The sequence below is a fragment of the Leptopilina heterotoma genome, unplaced genomic scaffold (assembly GCF_015476425.1).
Source record: "Leptopilina heterotoma isolate Lh14 unplaced genomic scaffold, ASM1547642v1 Lhet_15, whole genome shotgun sequence".
Classification (NCBI taxonomy): domain Eukaryota; kingdom Metazoa; phylum Arthropoda; class Insecta; order Hymenoptera; family Figitidae; genus Leptopilina; species Leptopilina heterotoma.
In genome coordinates, this window is record NW_025110867.1 from 3,576,955 (window position 1) to 3,591,256 (window position 14,302).

The window sequence follows — 14,302 nt, forward strand, 5'->3', positions numbered from 1 at the left end:
TGGTGCATCATTCCGGCTGAAGCACAATGTATCCAGTAACTGATTATTTTTAAATTTCCTTGAAATTTAGTAATTATGCGTTCCTGGGGTCACTCAGTACGAATGTAATATTAAATTTTCAAAATTAAAAATGACTGGATACATTGTGCTTTAGCCGGAATGATGCGCCACCTAGGATTTTAATTTTTTTAACTATGTGGTACCCAATTAAAAAAATCGACAAAAATATTTCTTAAAAGTACACATTTAGTAGAATTTTCTGTAAAAATTCCAAAGTAGTATCTCCAAAATAAGACCCAAAAAATTTTTTTTGAAAATTAAAAAAATTTTTTTTTGGGTTTTTTTCGGGCCAAATTTTTTGAAATTTTTTTTTTAAATTCCTCTTATTAATTTATAAAACACGTATAAATTTCATTAAAATCGATCCAGTGGTTTTCGAGAAAAAACAAATTTTTGATTTTTCTTTCCCCCTCCATAACTCTTACAAAAATACATTTTTTGAAAAAATATTTGGTGAAAAATTTTATCTTAATGTTGCCAACATGTAACAAGAATTTCAAATTTTTTTGAGCAGGGGCACATTTTGCATGCTTACTCCGCTAGGCCCTTTGGCAGTGGGAATTGTTACATAAATATACGTGTGTTCCTTAAGGTATTACCAGTTAGAAAAATAATTTCTTACGAATAAAAAGTTCTCTTCAGTACTCTACAAAATCTCTTCAAATAAATACTCTCAAAATCTCAAGCATTTATTCCAGTTCTTAATTCTCAAAAGTTAAAAATATCCCAAGTTTAATTTCCATTACTAAAAAGTTTAAATAAATTTGATAACAAAAATGTTAATAATTTACAACGGTTTTAAATTCAGATTCCTAAATTTTACCAACTTCATCCGAGTTTACGTAAATTATTGACGACCCCTAATATCGAAATATCAGGAAATAAAATCAGCTAAAATAAATAGACAAAATACTTTGTACAAATGTATCTTACACACATATATATAAATTTATATATATAAATTATTTTTTACATATCACACTTGTCAAGTAAAGTGTTGAGATTAGTTGGCACCCAATTAGTACCGCCATGGCAAACAAAAAGAGCCTTTCCATCAATGTACGCCTGTAAATTTCCCACTTTGTACACTTGTTTTGCTTCTCGATATTTATTTGGTATTGGCATAAAGAGAATTCCTCGTTCCTCACATTTCTTTTGCACGAAATCTTTGAATCCATGTGGAATTTGATTCACGATTCTCATTGCTTCCGCAATACTCTGAAAGATGAAAATTCGATGATAAAATTGTTTGCATAACATGATTTATTAATTACCAGTACAGGGTTACCACAAAAATTTAATTTTGTTTTTCCCTGACTTTTCCCTGATTTCAAGACAAATCAAAATTTTGTTTTTTCCCTGACCCTGACGAATATTCTGATTCACTCTAAAAATTATTAGATACTCAAAAAAATATTCTATTACATTTATTGACAAATTTCTTTAATTGTAAAATTCTTCGAAAACATCAATAACTTCTTTTTTAAATAAATATTTAATCATTATTATTTCTCTATAGGAATTAAGATTTTTGAATTCACATCTGAAAATCAGTAACTTATAATTAATTTAAGATGACAGAGTGATAAAATCATATTATTTTATATCATATGTTTTTAATATTCAATTATAATTTAAAATTCTACCTAAAATTCAGTTTTTAATCAATTTTTATTAGAAAATTTTTCGAGTTTTCAATTATTTAAGTGCAAAACTAAATAATTTGTCAAATTTGAAAAAAAATTTAAAAATAAATGCAATTTTCTATCATTTTATTTAAAATTGTATTAAAAATAATTGTAATTCTGCGATAATTTTTGTTATTTATGAAAATAATTGAATTTTTGCAACTAATTTTATTAAAAAATGTTTTAAAGAATTGAATTCCTGTGAAGAATTTTATTTTTGAAAATAATTAAATTCCGGAGAAAAATATTATTCTTTATGAAAATAATTAATTTTTTTGTGAAGAATTTTTATTTAAATTTTTTTAAATAATTGAATTTTATTTTTTACGAAAATAATTGAATTGTTTCGAAGATTTTTATAAACATTTTTGACAATAATTATTGTATTCCTAGGAAAAATATTGTATTTAACAAAAATAATTGTATTCTATGATGAATTTTATTATAATTTTTGAAATTTATAAAGCATTTTATGAAAATTTTTTTAAATAATTGAATTCTCGAGAAAAATTTTATTATTTATGAAAATAATTGTAAACTTGCGAAAAATTTTATTCAAATATTTTTAAATAATTGATTTCCCATAAATAAATGTATTATTTGTGAAAATAATTGAATTCTTAAGAAGAATTGTATTGAAAATAATTGAATTGTATTATAAAAATTTTATAAAAATTACATTTTATTAACTAAATCTTGTAAAGAATTTTGTCAACATTTATTAAATAATAGAATTTTTGAAAAAATTGAATTGAATTCCTGTGGAATTTTTATTAAAATTTTGTTTAAATAATTGAATTCTTTTGAAAAACTTTATTAAAATAGTAAATGATGAAAATTATTATAAATTAAGGAAAATTTTTTAAAATTTTAGTTGAAATTTTGACAAGAATTTTATTAAATTGTTTGTAAATAATTGAATTTTTGAGAAGAATATTTTATTATTTATTTAAAGATAATTGAAATTTTTACGAAAATTTTTTTTTAATTTTTGAAATAATTCTATTTGAGTAATTGAACTCCTGTGAAATTTTTATTATTTATAAATAGAATTGAATTTTTGCGTAGAATTTTAGAAAAGTTTACTAATTGAAATTCTGCGATGAGTTTTAGGTATTATTTATAAAAATAACTGAATGTTTGCGAATAAATTTATAAAAAAAATTGTTAAATAATTAAATTCTCATGAAATTCTTATTATTTATGAAAATAATTAAATGTTTGCCTAGAATTTTATCAAAATTTTTTTTTAAATAATTGAATTCTTTGGAAAGTTTTATTAAAATAGTAGGATATTGAAAATCATTGAATTGAGGAAAATTTTTGAAAATATAATAGAATTTTTAATGTTTTTAACTAAAATTCATATACAACTCCATTATTTCTAATAATTAAGTAAATATATTGAAAAAACCAACTAATTTAAGAATTGGAATTATTAAAATTTTCAAAACTCTATGTTCTTTAAAATTTCTAATTAAATTCATTTAAAATTGAAGTTTTATAAAATTTTAAATTGAAATCTTTTGAAGTTCATCTATTTATGAAAATTTTAAACGCAACTCGTTTAAAATGGAATTAATTTTTAAATATTTAAATAAAATTATTCATTAAACAATTTATAAATAATAATATGATAGGTCTTCAAGAATTAAGTTATTTAAAAAGATATTATTTATTATCAGAAAAAGAAAAAATTATAAGGGTTTGTATTAGAATTCGTGGTAATTTCATAGTTTATGAGGAAAACAAAAAAGACTCAAAAATTCAGAATTTTTTTATAAATTCTAAAAATTTAATTTTTTCCAGTACTTTTAATAAAAATCCCTGACCCTGCAATAATAATAATAACAATAATACAAACCTCAACTCTCGGCTGAATATTAGAAGGTATTTGGTGAACAGGTTGACTTCTCTCGAGAATTGTCAAATATGAAACTTGTTCAACGGCTCCCGGTTGAAGTCCTTGTGGCACGGAAACAGCTCTATTCATCATTTCCAATGCCTTTTTGAAATATTCACTAATTACCGGTTCGGCGAGTAATTTCTCGCTGAGCATTCCCTTCCAGCCCAAGTACCAGTGCGTGATCTCGTCATAATTTGGTGAACTATTCAGCCAAAGTGCCAATATTTGCAACCATTTTGGAAAGAAGAATTTATCAAGTAGACCAACCATTGTGTGCTTTGGCAAAAGTTCCTTCCACTCATAAACCCAATGCCATTGATCGAGAATTTGTTGATGTGGATTTATCACAAGTTCACTGAGGGCAATCTGCAATTTCGGCACAATATTTTTCACTAAAAATGCCTCTAAATCACCGGGTGTAAAAACTTCAGCCCATGGCTCAAGCATTAAACGTGCCGACCTATCCGAAGCGTGCCATCCACCCAGAGCCGAACCAAGTTTACGTCGAATTATCGGATAAATTAAATTGTCAAGTCGATGACCTAAAATTAAAAATTGATCATTTTTTACCTGTTTTCTGTATCTATGATCTTGAAAAAAGATTTGAAAACAAAAACTTACGTAAGAGCTGAAGCCAAGGATGGATCCAAGTGTGAATTGGTACCGTGTCGGTCAATGGATTCCATTCTTCAACTTCAAGCGTGAGTTTCGGAAGAACCAGAAGATCGAGGATATTCTCGAAAATCCAAACTGGTAACAGGGGCATCCAATTTTCAATCAGATCGATTAGGGGATCCGGGTGTCTGCAGGTCCACTCCCTGGCAAAAAGAAATTATAATATGAATTTTATAATAATTTATAATGAATTTTATAATCTTCCAAAAATCGAAAAACTTTCTTTATAAATATAATAATGTAAGGAGAAATTATTTCAAATATAATTTTTGAAAATGTTTAATTGAATTTTGGGGAATAATTTTATTATATTTATAAAGATAATTGAAATTTTGACGAGAATTTTATGAAACTTTTTGAAAATAATTGAATTTCTGCGAAGAATTTGAATACTTTTGAAAATAATTGAATTCTTGTGATAAATATTGTTATTTATCAAAATAATTGAATTTTGAAAAGAATTTTTTTTTATATTCCTAAAACTAATTGAATTTCTGGTATGAATTTTGTTACTAAATCAAATAATGATTTAGTAACAAATCATTCAACAGAGTTGAACGCTATAATGCATATTAATATTTAATTATTCTCTAAAATTTTAACTGAAATTCATTTTTAAATAAATACTTGAATTCTTTACGCGAATTTTAATAAAATTTCTAAGAATAATTGCATTTTTCAAGGAATTCAATTAAAATTGTTTTATTAAAACAATTGTTTTAAAAATAATTAAGATTCTGCGATAAGTTTTATTATTTATTAAAATACATGATTGAAGTCCTATAAAGAAGAATTATATAAAAAATTTTCAAATAACAGATTTTTTAAAAAATTTTATGCAAATTCTATTTTAAAGAATTGAATTCCTGTGAAATTTTTATTATAAATAAAATTAATGTTTGCGGAGAATTTTAGAAAAATTTATTTTAAAAAAATTGATTCTTTTGGTAAATTTTGTAAAAATATATAGTAGATATTAAAAAATCATTTAATTATAATAACAGTTTTTAAAATAATTGAAATTTTAACACGAATTTTTTATTCAAATTTTTGAAAATATGTAATTGAATTTTGGGGAATAATTTTATTATTTATAAAGATAATTGAAATTTTGCCAAGAATTTTATGAAACTTTTTAAAAATAATTGAATTCCTGGGAAGAATTTTGTTATTAAATCAATTAATTTCAAATAGAATTGAAATTAAAAATTTTCAAAAAAATTAGTTCTACAAAACTGTTAATTAAAAGTATGAAAAATTCAGATTTTCAAAGATTTTAATTTGAAACCTTTTCAAAATTCAATTATTTCCAAAAATTCACACTATAATGCTTTTAATATTCAATTATTCTCTAAAATTTTATCTTAAATTCATTTTTAAATAAATCTTTATTATAAAATTCTACAAGATTTCAATTATTTAAATACAAAAATAAATAATTGAATGTTTATTAAAATTGAATTTTCCTAAAGAATTTTATCAACAAATTTCTAAATTAAAGAATACGTACAAAACGGCTCCTCTGATTGAAGGCATCCAAGCGTTCCATACAAGTTGATCATAAGGTTGCAATGAACTCGATTGAAGAGTTGTTTTTCCAATTTCCAAAATCTCCTTCCACTGTTTAAACAAATCAATCGATTGTCTCGGTTGCATGAGCGGATTCCACGATGTCAATGATTCCTTAATTTTTGGACACACCAAACTAATGGCCAATTCGCCCAATTCATAGAGTTTATATTCCTCATGATATTTGTCCTGAAGATTTTTAAAAGCCTCAGCTGTTTGCGTCAATGTCAATTCACTGCTCTCGTCCATTAAACGATTGACAATACACAAAACATCTTCTAAAGTGTCAATTAACTTTTTCTGATGATCAACAATTTTAAAATTACGTGTCCTCTCAGCCTCAAGGGCAATTAAACGATCGCCAAGCGTTACATTCCGTCGATTATTTTGTATTATATCCTGCTCGCACATATCAACGAGAAGATTTAAATTATGCTGAAGTTCGGGTACGGAAAAATTACACTTTAATTTTTTATCATTTATTAAAATTGTCTCATCGGGACGTTGTTGACCGCTTCCAATTGCATGATAACCGCTTAAGACACGTTGTTCGGGACCAGTCATGTCGATAACTTTAACGCGGCTCATTTCGCTAGTTGCCGGTATTTTTCGATTCATTCGATGTTTTCCATCCTCGAGTACTTGATCGACACTGCGATAGGTGTATTTTGTTTTTTTCTTATTGACAGTTGCATCGCCCTTACGCCAATGTGAAACTTTAACTTTTTGCTCCTTTACATCGTCATTGGTTTTCTCTTTCTTTTTTTCTGGGACTTTGGCAAATTTTTCTGGACCATAAGCACCAATTGCGCCGCGTCCTTTACGTAAATGCGCCTCAACAGGGGCGCTGATACCTTGCAATTTTTTACCCAAACCTTTACCGGGTTCAAAACCCATCTGAAAAATTTTATTTTTGATTAAAGAAATTCTTAGTTGTATAAATTTTTATTTTCGATTAAAGAAATTCTTAGCTGTATAAATAAAAATAATAAATTTCATTTCATTAATAAAATTCATTTCCTTTAATTAAAAATAATAAATTTCATTTCATTAATAAAATTCATTTCCTTTAATTAAAAATAATAAATTTTAATTATTTTAGTAAAGTAAAAAACAAAATTAAAAAAGAAAATACATACTTGAAGTAGAATTTTTGCTCCAATCCCTCGTGTGTGTACTTCCCAGGTTCCCATGCCTGTTTCTATAAGTGCAGGATTAAGTGGTGCTTTCTTTTTTCTTAAACCAGCAATTTCACCCTCTAAGTTTAACGAAAATTGTTTACGTGTCCTCATATTGCTGGGACCTTCATTTTCCGAATCACTGAAAAAGAAAATTCGTTAAAGAACATTAACCATTTTTTTTTTCCTAAAACGTTTTTAAAATAAAGTCTAAATTTGAAGATTGCAATACGCGCGTTAGATTTGCTAGTAATTTAATAATTTTTTAAAAATAAATATTTAAATATTAGTACCTTTTATACTTTTACAGCAATTAAAATTTTCTAACATTTTAATTAAATAAACTTTTTGAGATTTAATTATTTCTAAAAACTCCTAATATAACCATTCTAATAAATAATATTCAATATTATAATGAATTCTAATATTCAGTGAAATTTTAACTTAAATTCGTTTTTAAATCAATTCTTATCAAAAAGTTGTACGAGAATTCAATTATTTGAATATAAAAATAAATTTAATTGATAAAATTGATTATTTTAGTGTCTTTTTTGTTTACCTCATAAACTATGAAATTACCATGAATTCTAATACGAAACCTTCAATTTTTCCTGTTTCTGATAATAATTTCCTTTTAAATAACTTAATTCTTAAAGATTTATAATATTATTATTTAGAAATTATTTAATAAATAATTTTATTCAAATATTTTAAAATTAATTCAATTTTAAACGAGTTGCGCTTACAATTTTCATAAATAGATGAACTTAAAAAATTTTCAATTTAAAATTTTATAAAACTTCAATTTTGAACGAATTTAATTAAAAATTTAAAAGAACATAGATTTTTGAAAAATTTTAATAATTCAAATTCTTAAATTAGTTGGATTTTTCAATATATTTACATAATTATTAAAAATAGTGGAGTTATATAAGAATTTCAGTTAAAAAAATTAAAAATATTATTATTTTCAAAAATTTTCCTCAATTCAATGATTTTCAATATCCTACTATTTTAATAAGACTTTCTAAAGAATTCAATTATTTAAAAAAAAAATTTTGATAAAATTCTAGGCAAACAATTAATTATTTTCATAAATAATAAGAATTTCAGGAGAATTCATTTATTTACCAATTTTTTTTATAAATTTCTTCGCAAACATTCAGTTATTTTTATAAATAATACCTAAAACTCATCGCAGAATTTCAATTATTTTTAATACAATTTTAATTGAATCCCTTCAACAATGCAATTATTCTTAGATATTTTATTAAAATTCGAGGAAAGAATTCAAGTATTTAAAAATTTGTTGATAAAACTCTTTAGGAAAATTAAATTTTGAGAAACATTCAATTATTCAATAGATTAGTTAATTTTGTATTTAAATAATTGAATTCTCGTAGAATTTTTTATTGATTTAAAAATTAATTTTATAGTAAAAATTTTAGAAAATAATTAAATATTAAAAGCATTATAGCTTGAATTTTGTTAAGGTTTCAAATCAAAATCTTTTAATTCTACCGAGAAATTCAATTACAAATTTTTAGCAGAAATTCAATTATTTTCAAAAATTTGATTAAAATTCTTGTTAAAATATCCATTTTCTTCAAAAAATTTTTCCTAATTCAATGAATTTCAATATTTAATAAATATTTTTACAAAATTTACACAAAAAGAACTTTTCTAAAATTCTACGCAAAAAATCAATTTTATTTATAAATAATATAATAGAATTTGCATAAACTTTTTCGAAAAAAATCAGTTATTTAAAAAAAAATGTTTAGATAGCCGGTATAAATTGTTAAATAAATAAAAATAAATAAATAAACTCTTCTTCTTAGGAATTCAATTATTTTAATAAATAATAAAACTCATCGCAGAATTTAAATTATTTTTAATACTAATTTAATTAAATTTCTCGAAGAATGTAATTATTCTAAAAAATTTAATTAAAATTTGTCGAAAGAATTTAATTATTTAAAAATTTATTGATAAAATTCTTTAGGAAAATTTAATTTTAATAAACATTCAATTATTCAATAAATTAGTTAATTTTGTATTTAAATAATTGAATTCTCGTAGAATTTTCTAATAAAAATTGATTTAAAAATGAATTTCAGTTAAAATTTTAGAGAATAATTGAATATGAAATGCATGATAGCGCAAACTTTTAATTTCAATTCTGTTGAAATTAATAGATTTAATAACAAAATTCTTCACAGAAAGTCATTTATTTTTAGGAATTCAAAAAAAATTCTTTTCAAAATTCAATTATTTTGATAAATATTATTCATCACAAGAATTCAATTATTTTCAACAGTATTAAAATTCTTCGCAGAAATTCAATTATTTTCAAAAAGTTTCATAAAATTCTTGTCAAAAATTCAATTATCTTTATAAATAATAAAATTATTTCCTAAAATTCAATTACATATTTACAAACATTTTCCTAGGTAAAAAATTATATTAGACGGTGAAGAAATGTAATATAAGAAATTAAAAGAAAATACCTGGAACTATTTGGAACATAATCGGCATCACCTCTTCGAGGTCTACCCGTATCATCATCATCATCATCATCGTCATCATCATCATCAGCATTTTTATCTGCCTTTTTCTCTTCCTTTGGTTTTCCCGATTGTTGAATACCTCCAGAAACAAAACTAACTGGTGCCGTATAATTTTTTGGAACTTTTTTCGTATTTCTAAATGAAGGTCTACTCGTTTCTTCTTCCTCATCACTATCGGCCCACATTCCTTATAATTTAGAAATATAATTTTTTTTTTAATTTTCTATTTATTTATTTATTTCAAGTTTCTACAACTAATAAGCCGACCAAGGAACATTTACAAAATATAAATTTCATATTATGTCGTAAAAATATATTTTAAAACTCTAGAATTAAAAATTAGTAAAAAAGAATTTAATTATTTTTAAATAATTATTAAATTTAAAGTCTCAACATTTTAATTTCTAACCTTAAAAAAAAATTCGTTTCTAAAAATTAATAAAATGAAATATATGACAGAACTTGGATTTCAAAAATTATTGTTTACTTTCTAAATAGAAGAGAAATAAAAAAATATAGATATATTTACCAAGCATTTGTTGTTGTTTAGTAAGTTTTCGACGAAAACGATTTGTATTAAATTCATTGTCAAGATCGTAATCTGTGATCTCAAAACTTTCCATTTCATCTTCGGACATTTTCTTTTTTTATTATTATTTCACTTTTACAACAACACTAATTTTAAATCTAGATTATGGCTTTTATTTATTTATTTCTCGACAAAAACTTTTGTGGGAATATTTTTACGCTTTTTACAAACGTCAAATTTTAGGTTATGTTTGCTATTTACGTTTCTGGTCGTTTTTTACTGCTTAGGGATTTTTCAACTAGAAAATACTTTTCGTTTGATTGGTATCACTGAGGTATTGACATATTTGAAATTGTTTCATTTAAAATACGCAAGAAAACTGATTAAATCGAGAGTTAATTATTCAATTATGGTAAAAAACATTTTTTCTAAAATATTAATTTTAGATATATTAGTAAACAAGTATTGTTGCTAAAATTATTATTTAAACTTTAGTTACCGGCAGATAGGTCGACATCTGTTGATAATGTAGAATTTGCGGAGTAATAAACAGTGTTGCCAATCCATATTCAATCCAATAACAAAAATTACGAAATCTGTCAAAAAACGCAAAAAACTTAAAAGACTGAAGCTCGAAACTCGAAAGAAAATACTCCTGAATTAATAAATTTTAATTCACGACAAATTCTAAAGTATTTTCCAAAAATTAATAAAAAGAATTTTTCATTATTTTCTCCAGATTATTTTTGTATTTATTTTTACTTCACAATGTCAGATCGTCTGACACAATTACAAGATATGATAAATCAGGTATTGTTCCACCCGAAGAACAACAATTGTCAATTTTTAATGTTTTACATTGTTATCATATTTTTTAAAATCTTTTTTTTTGCAAAATACTTACTATTTTATTCTATTCAACAGAGAGAAACAAAATAATGCTACGAATAACAACAAAATTAACATGCGAACCTAACCTCAAAATTTGACATTTATATATTTGTTTTTTCAAAGTGCATTGTATTCTAATTATTTAATTTTTTTTCCAGCAAGCTGAGCATTTTTGTAATAGTATTGGAATTTTACAACAATATTCCAGTCCAAGTAAATTTCCCGGTTTTGATCGTGTTGGGACTCCGCAACCAAATCAACCGCAAGAAGGTTTGTCAAGAAATTTAAATATTTTTTGTATACTTACAATTTTTTTAACACTTTAATTAAAGTCTTCGACTTCTTCATTTTTAAATTAATTATTTTTAATTACAAATGACAGAGTAATAAAATTAATATTTTATATTAATAAGAATATTGTTACTCTAACTTCTTTAAAATTATTTTCATCATTTCAATTCAATTATTATTTTCTAGAATTTTTAACTAAAATTCTTCTTTAAATCAATTATTTTAATAATTCTTGAAAAATTTCTTTGAGAATTTTCATTTACTTATTTCTTTTTGTATGTACATTTGAATTTTACGCAATTTCATTGGTTATTCAAAAATTTTTCTTTATTAGAGAATAAAAACTCGAAATAATTTCGAAAAAATTCTATTAAACTTTTTCAAAAAAAATTAATTCTACAGAATAGTAAAATTCAATTATTACTAAAAATTCATGCTATAAATTTTTTAATATTTAATTATTTAAAATTATAACTAAAATTCATTTTTAAATCAATTTTTATTAGAAAATTCTACGAGAATTCACTTATTATAAACTCATAAATAATTTCGTTAACAATTTTTTAAGTAATTGAATTCTTTCGAAGAGTTTTAATAAAATTGAGCAGAATAATTGCATTTTTCGAGGAATTCAATTATTTATTTATTTATTTGAAATTGTAATTAAATATATTAAAATTGTAATAAAAATAATTGAAATTCTACGATAAATTTTATTATTTATAAAAGTTCATAATTGAATCCCTATGAAGAAGAATTATGTACAAATTTTCTGCAAATTCTATTTTAAAGAATTGAATTCCTGATAGATTTTTATTATTTATAAAAATAAATGAATGTTTGCGGAGAATTTTAAAAAAATTTATTTCTAATAATTTATTCTTTTAGTAATTTTTTTAAAAATATATAGTAGATATTGAAAATCATTTAATTAACGAAAATTTATGAAAATAATTAAATTTTGAATAGAATTTTTTTTTTAATTCCTAAAAATAATTGACTTTCTGTAAAGAATTTTATTTATTATTTAAGAATGTAATTGAAGTTTTGATAAGAATTTTTTATAATTTGGAATGTAATTGATTTCTTGTGATGAATATTGTTATTTAGGACAATAATTGAATTTTAAAAAGAATTTTTTTTAATTTCCAAATATAATTGAATTTCTGGGATGATTTTTGTTATTTATGAATGTATTTGAAATTTAGTCCAGAATTTTATTAAAATTTTAAAAAATAATTGAATTTTGGAGAAGAATTTTATTATTTATAAAGATAATTGAAATTTTGATAAGAATTGTATTTAAATTTTTTTAAATAATTGAATTTATGCGAAGAATTTTATTACTTTTGAAAATAATTAAAATTTTGATCAGAATTTTACTAAATTTTTTGAAAATAATTGAATTCTTGTGATGAATATTGTTATTTATATAGATAATTGAAATTTTGACGAGAATTTTATTTAAAAATTTTGAAAATAATTGAATTTATGAGAGGAATTTAAAAATTTTTTAAATAATTGAATTTCTGGGATGAATTTTGTTATTTATGAATGAAATTGAATTCATTTGAAGAATTGCGTTATTTCTAAAAATTCAAAGCTATAATGATTTTAATATTTAATTATTATCTAAAATTTTAACTAAAATTAATTTTAAATCAATTTTTACCAGAAGATTTTAAGAGAATTTAATTTTTTAAATACAAAATTAAATAATTTATTGAATAACTAAATTTTTCTCAAAATTCAATTCTAATAAAAAATTTCACCAACAAATTTTTAAGTAATTAAATTCTTTCGGCGAATTTTGATAAATTTTTAAGAATAATCGAATTTTTTGATTAATTCAATGAGAATTATATTAAAAATAATTGAAATTCTTTTCTTCATTTTTACAGCTTTAAAGTTACTTTTTGCTGTCTTTTCTTTACTATGTATAACTACTAAGTACGAAGCCTTAAGTTTTATTGAATTTTATATTATTTAGTTCAATTATTATATTTTTATAATTATTTCACTTTAATGGCATAAAATTTATTTTCATTCCCAGATTACGCGGCATTATTTGCGACATTAATTGCAAAATGCGCAAAAGACATTGACACATTAATTGACAGTCTACCAAGTGAGGAATCATCTCAGGAATTACAAGTGGCGAGTCTCAGTCGTCTAGAGAAGGAAAATCAAGAGGCAGGCGAGAAACTCGAGGAAGTTGTTCGCGAGGGCGAAATTCTTTTGTCCCGTATTCAAGCCGCTCTCCAGGACATTGCACAAAGTCAACTCGACATGCAAAATCCATTGACAACCGCTGTGATAAATACAAATCTCAATATTGAAACAACACCATCAATAAAGCAAGAAAATCTCGGCACAAACAGTGCGCCATCGAGTAACAGTCATCAAATACCAGATCCATCGCCAAGTTCCATAAGTCAATAAAAGAAAACAAAAAATTTTTTTCCAAACAAAAAAATTTACCATAAAAAATTATTTACTCATCGAAAAAAAAATCACTCATTATAATTAAGTGTAAATATTTCATTTTTATCAAAATAAATTAAAAATCTCAAACTTAATTTTTCATTTCAATTGCCGTAAAAATAAATTAAAAATCAGGATTATTTTCTTCCTGACAATTTTAAGAAAAGGTATATTTAAAAAAAAGTATTAGCTAAATTAAAAATAAATTTTCAAATTCATAAATAATGTCAGTTAATTAATAAATAATAAAGAAAAAAAGAGATATATTTTTTTCTTCTTTTTTTTAATTAAAAAACGATTCTGTCAAGTTTTTTTTTTGTATACAAAAAGCAATGTACTATATTAATTACAAATGTTTCTTCTTTTTTTTATTCTTCTCCATCTCTTAAATAGTAAATCTAGATTTGAAACTGATTTAAAACATAAATAAGACATTAACGTCCCATAAACTTTCATAGTAT

General features: G+C 22.8%; 2 protein-coding genes across 2 annotated transcripts; one reads left to right on the top strand and one right to left on the bottom strand.

Annotated features, from left to right (window-relative positions):
• Nucleotides 1-970: 970 nt before the first annotated feature.
• On the bottom strand, nucleotides 971-10,438 carry LOC122498463 (tuftelin-interacting protein 11). The gene is made up of 7 exons (XM_043606195.1): nucleotides 10,176-10,438; nucleotides 9,587-9,833; nucleotides 7,038-7,218; nucleotides 5,840-6,795; nucleotides 4,276-4,472; nucleotides 3,613-4,196; nucleotides 971-1,278 (listed from the first exon to the last, which is right to left on the bottom strand). The coding sequence occupies exons 1-7, from the start codon at nucleotides 10,282-10,284 to the stop codon at nucleotides 1,030-1,032; spliced, it is 2,523 nt and encodes an 840-aa protein (XP_043462130.1). The 5' UTR covers nucleotides 10,285-10,438; the 3' UTR covers nucleotides 971-1,029.
• A 317-nt stretch (nucleotides 10,439-10,755) lies between these two features.
• Nucleotides 10,756-13,920, top strand: LOC122498431 (mediator of RNA polymerase II transcription subunit 21). Its single transcript, XM_043606149.1, has 3 exons — nucleotides 10,756-10,985; nucleotides 11,225-11,336; nucleotides 13,411-13,920. The coding sequence occupies exons 1-3, from the start codon at nucleotides 10,944-10,946 to the stop codon at nucleotides 13,797-13,799; spliced, it is 543 nt and encodes a 180-aa protein (XP_043462084.1). The 5' UTR covers nucleotides 10,756-10,943; the 3' UTR covers nucleotides 13,800-13,920.
• The last annotated feature ends 382 nt before the right edge of the window (nucleotides 13,921-14,302 follow it).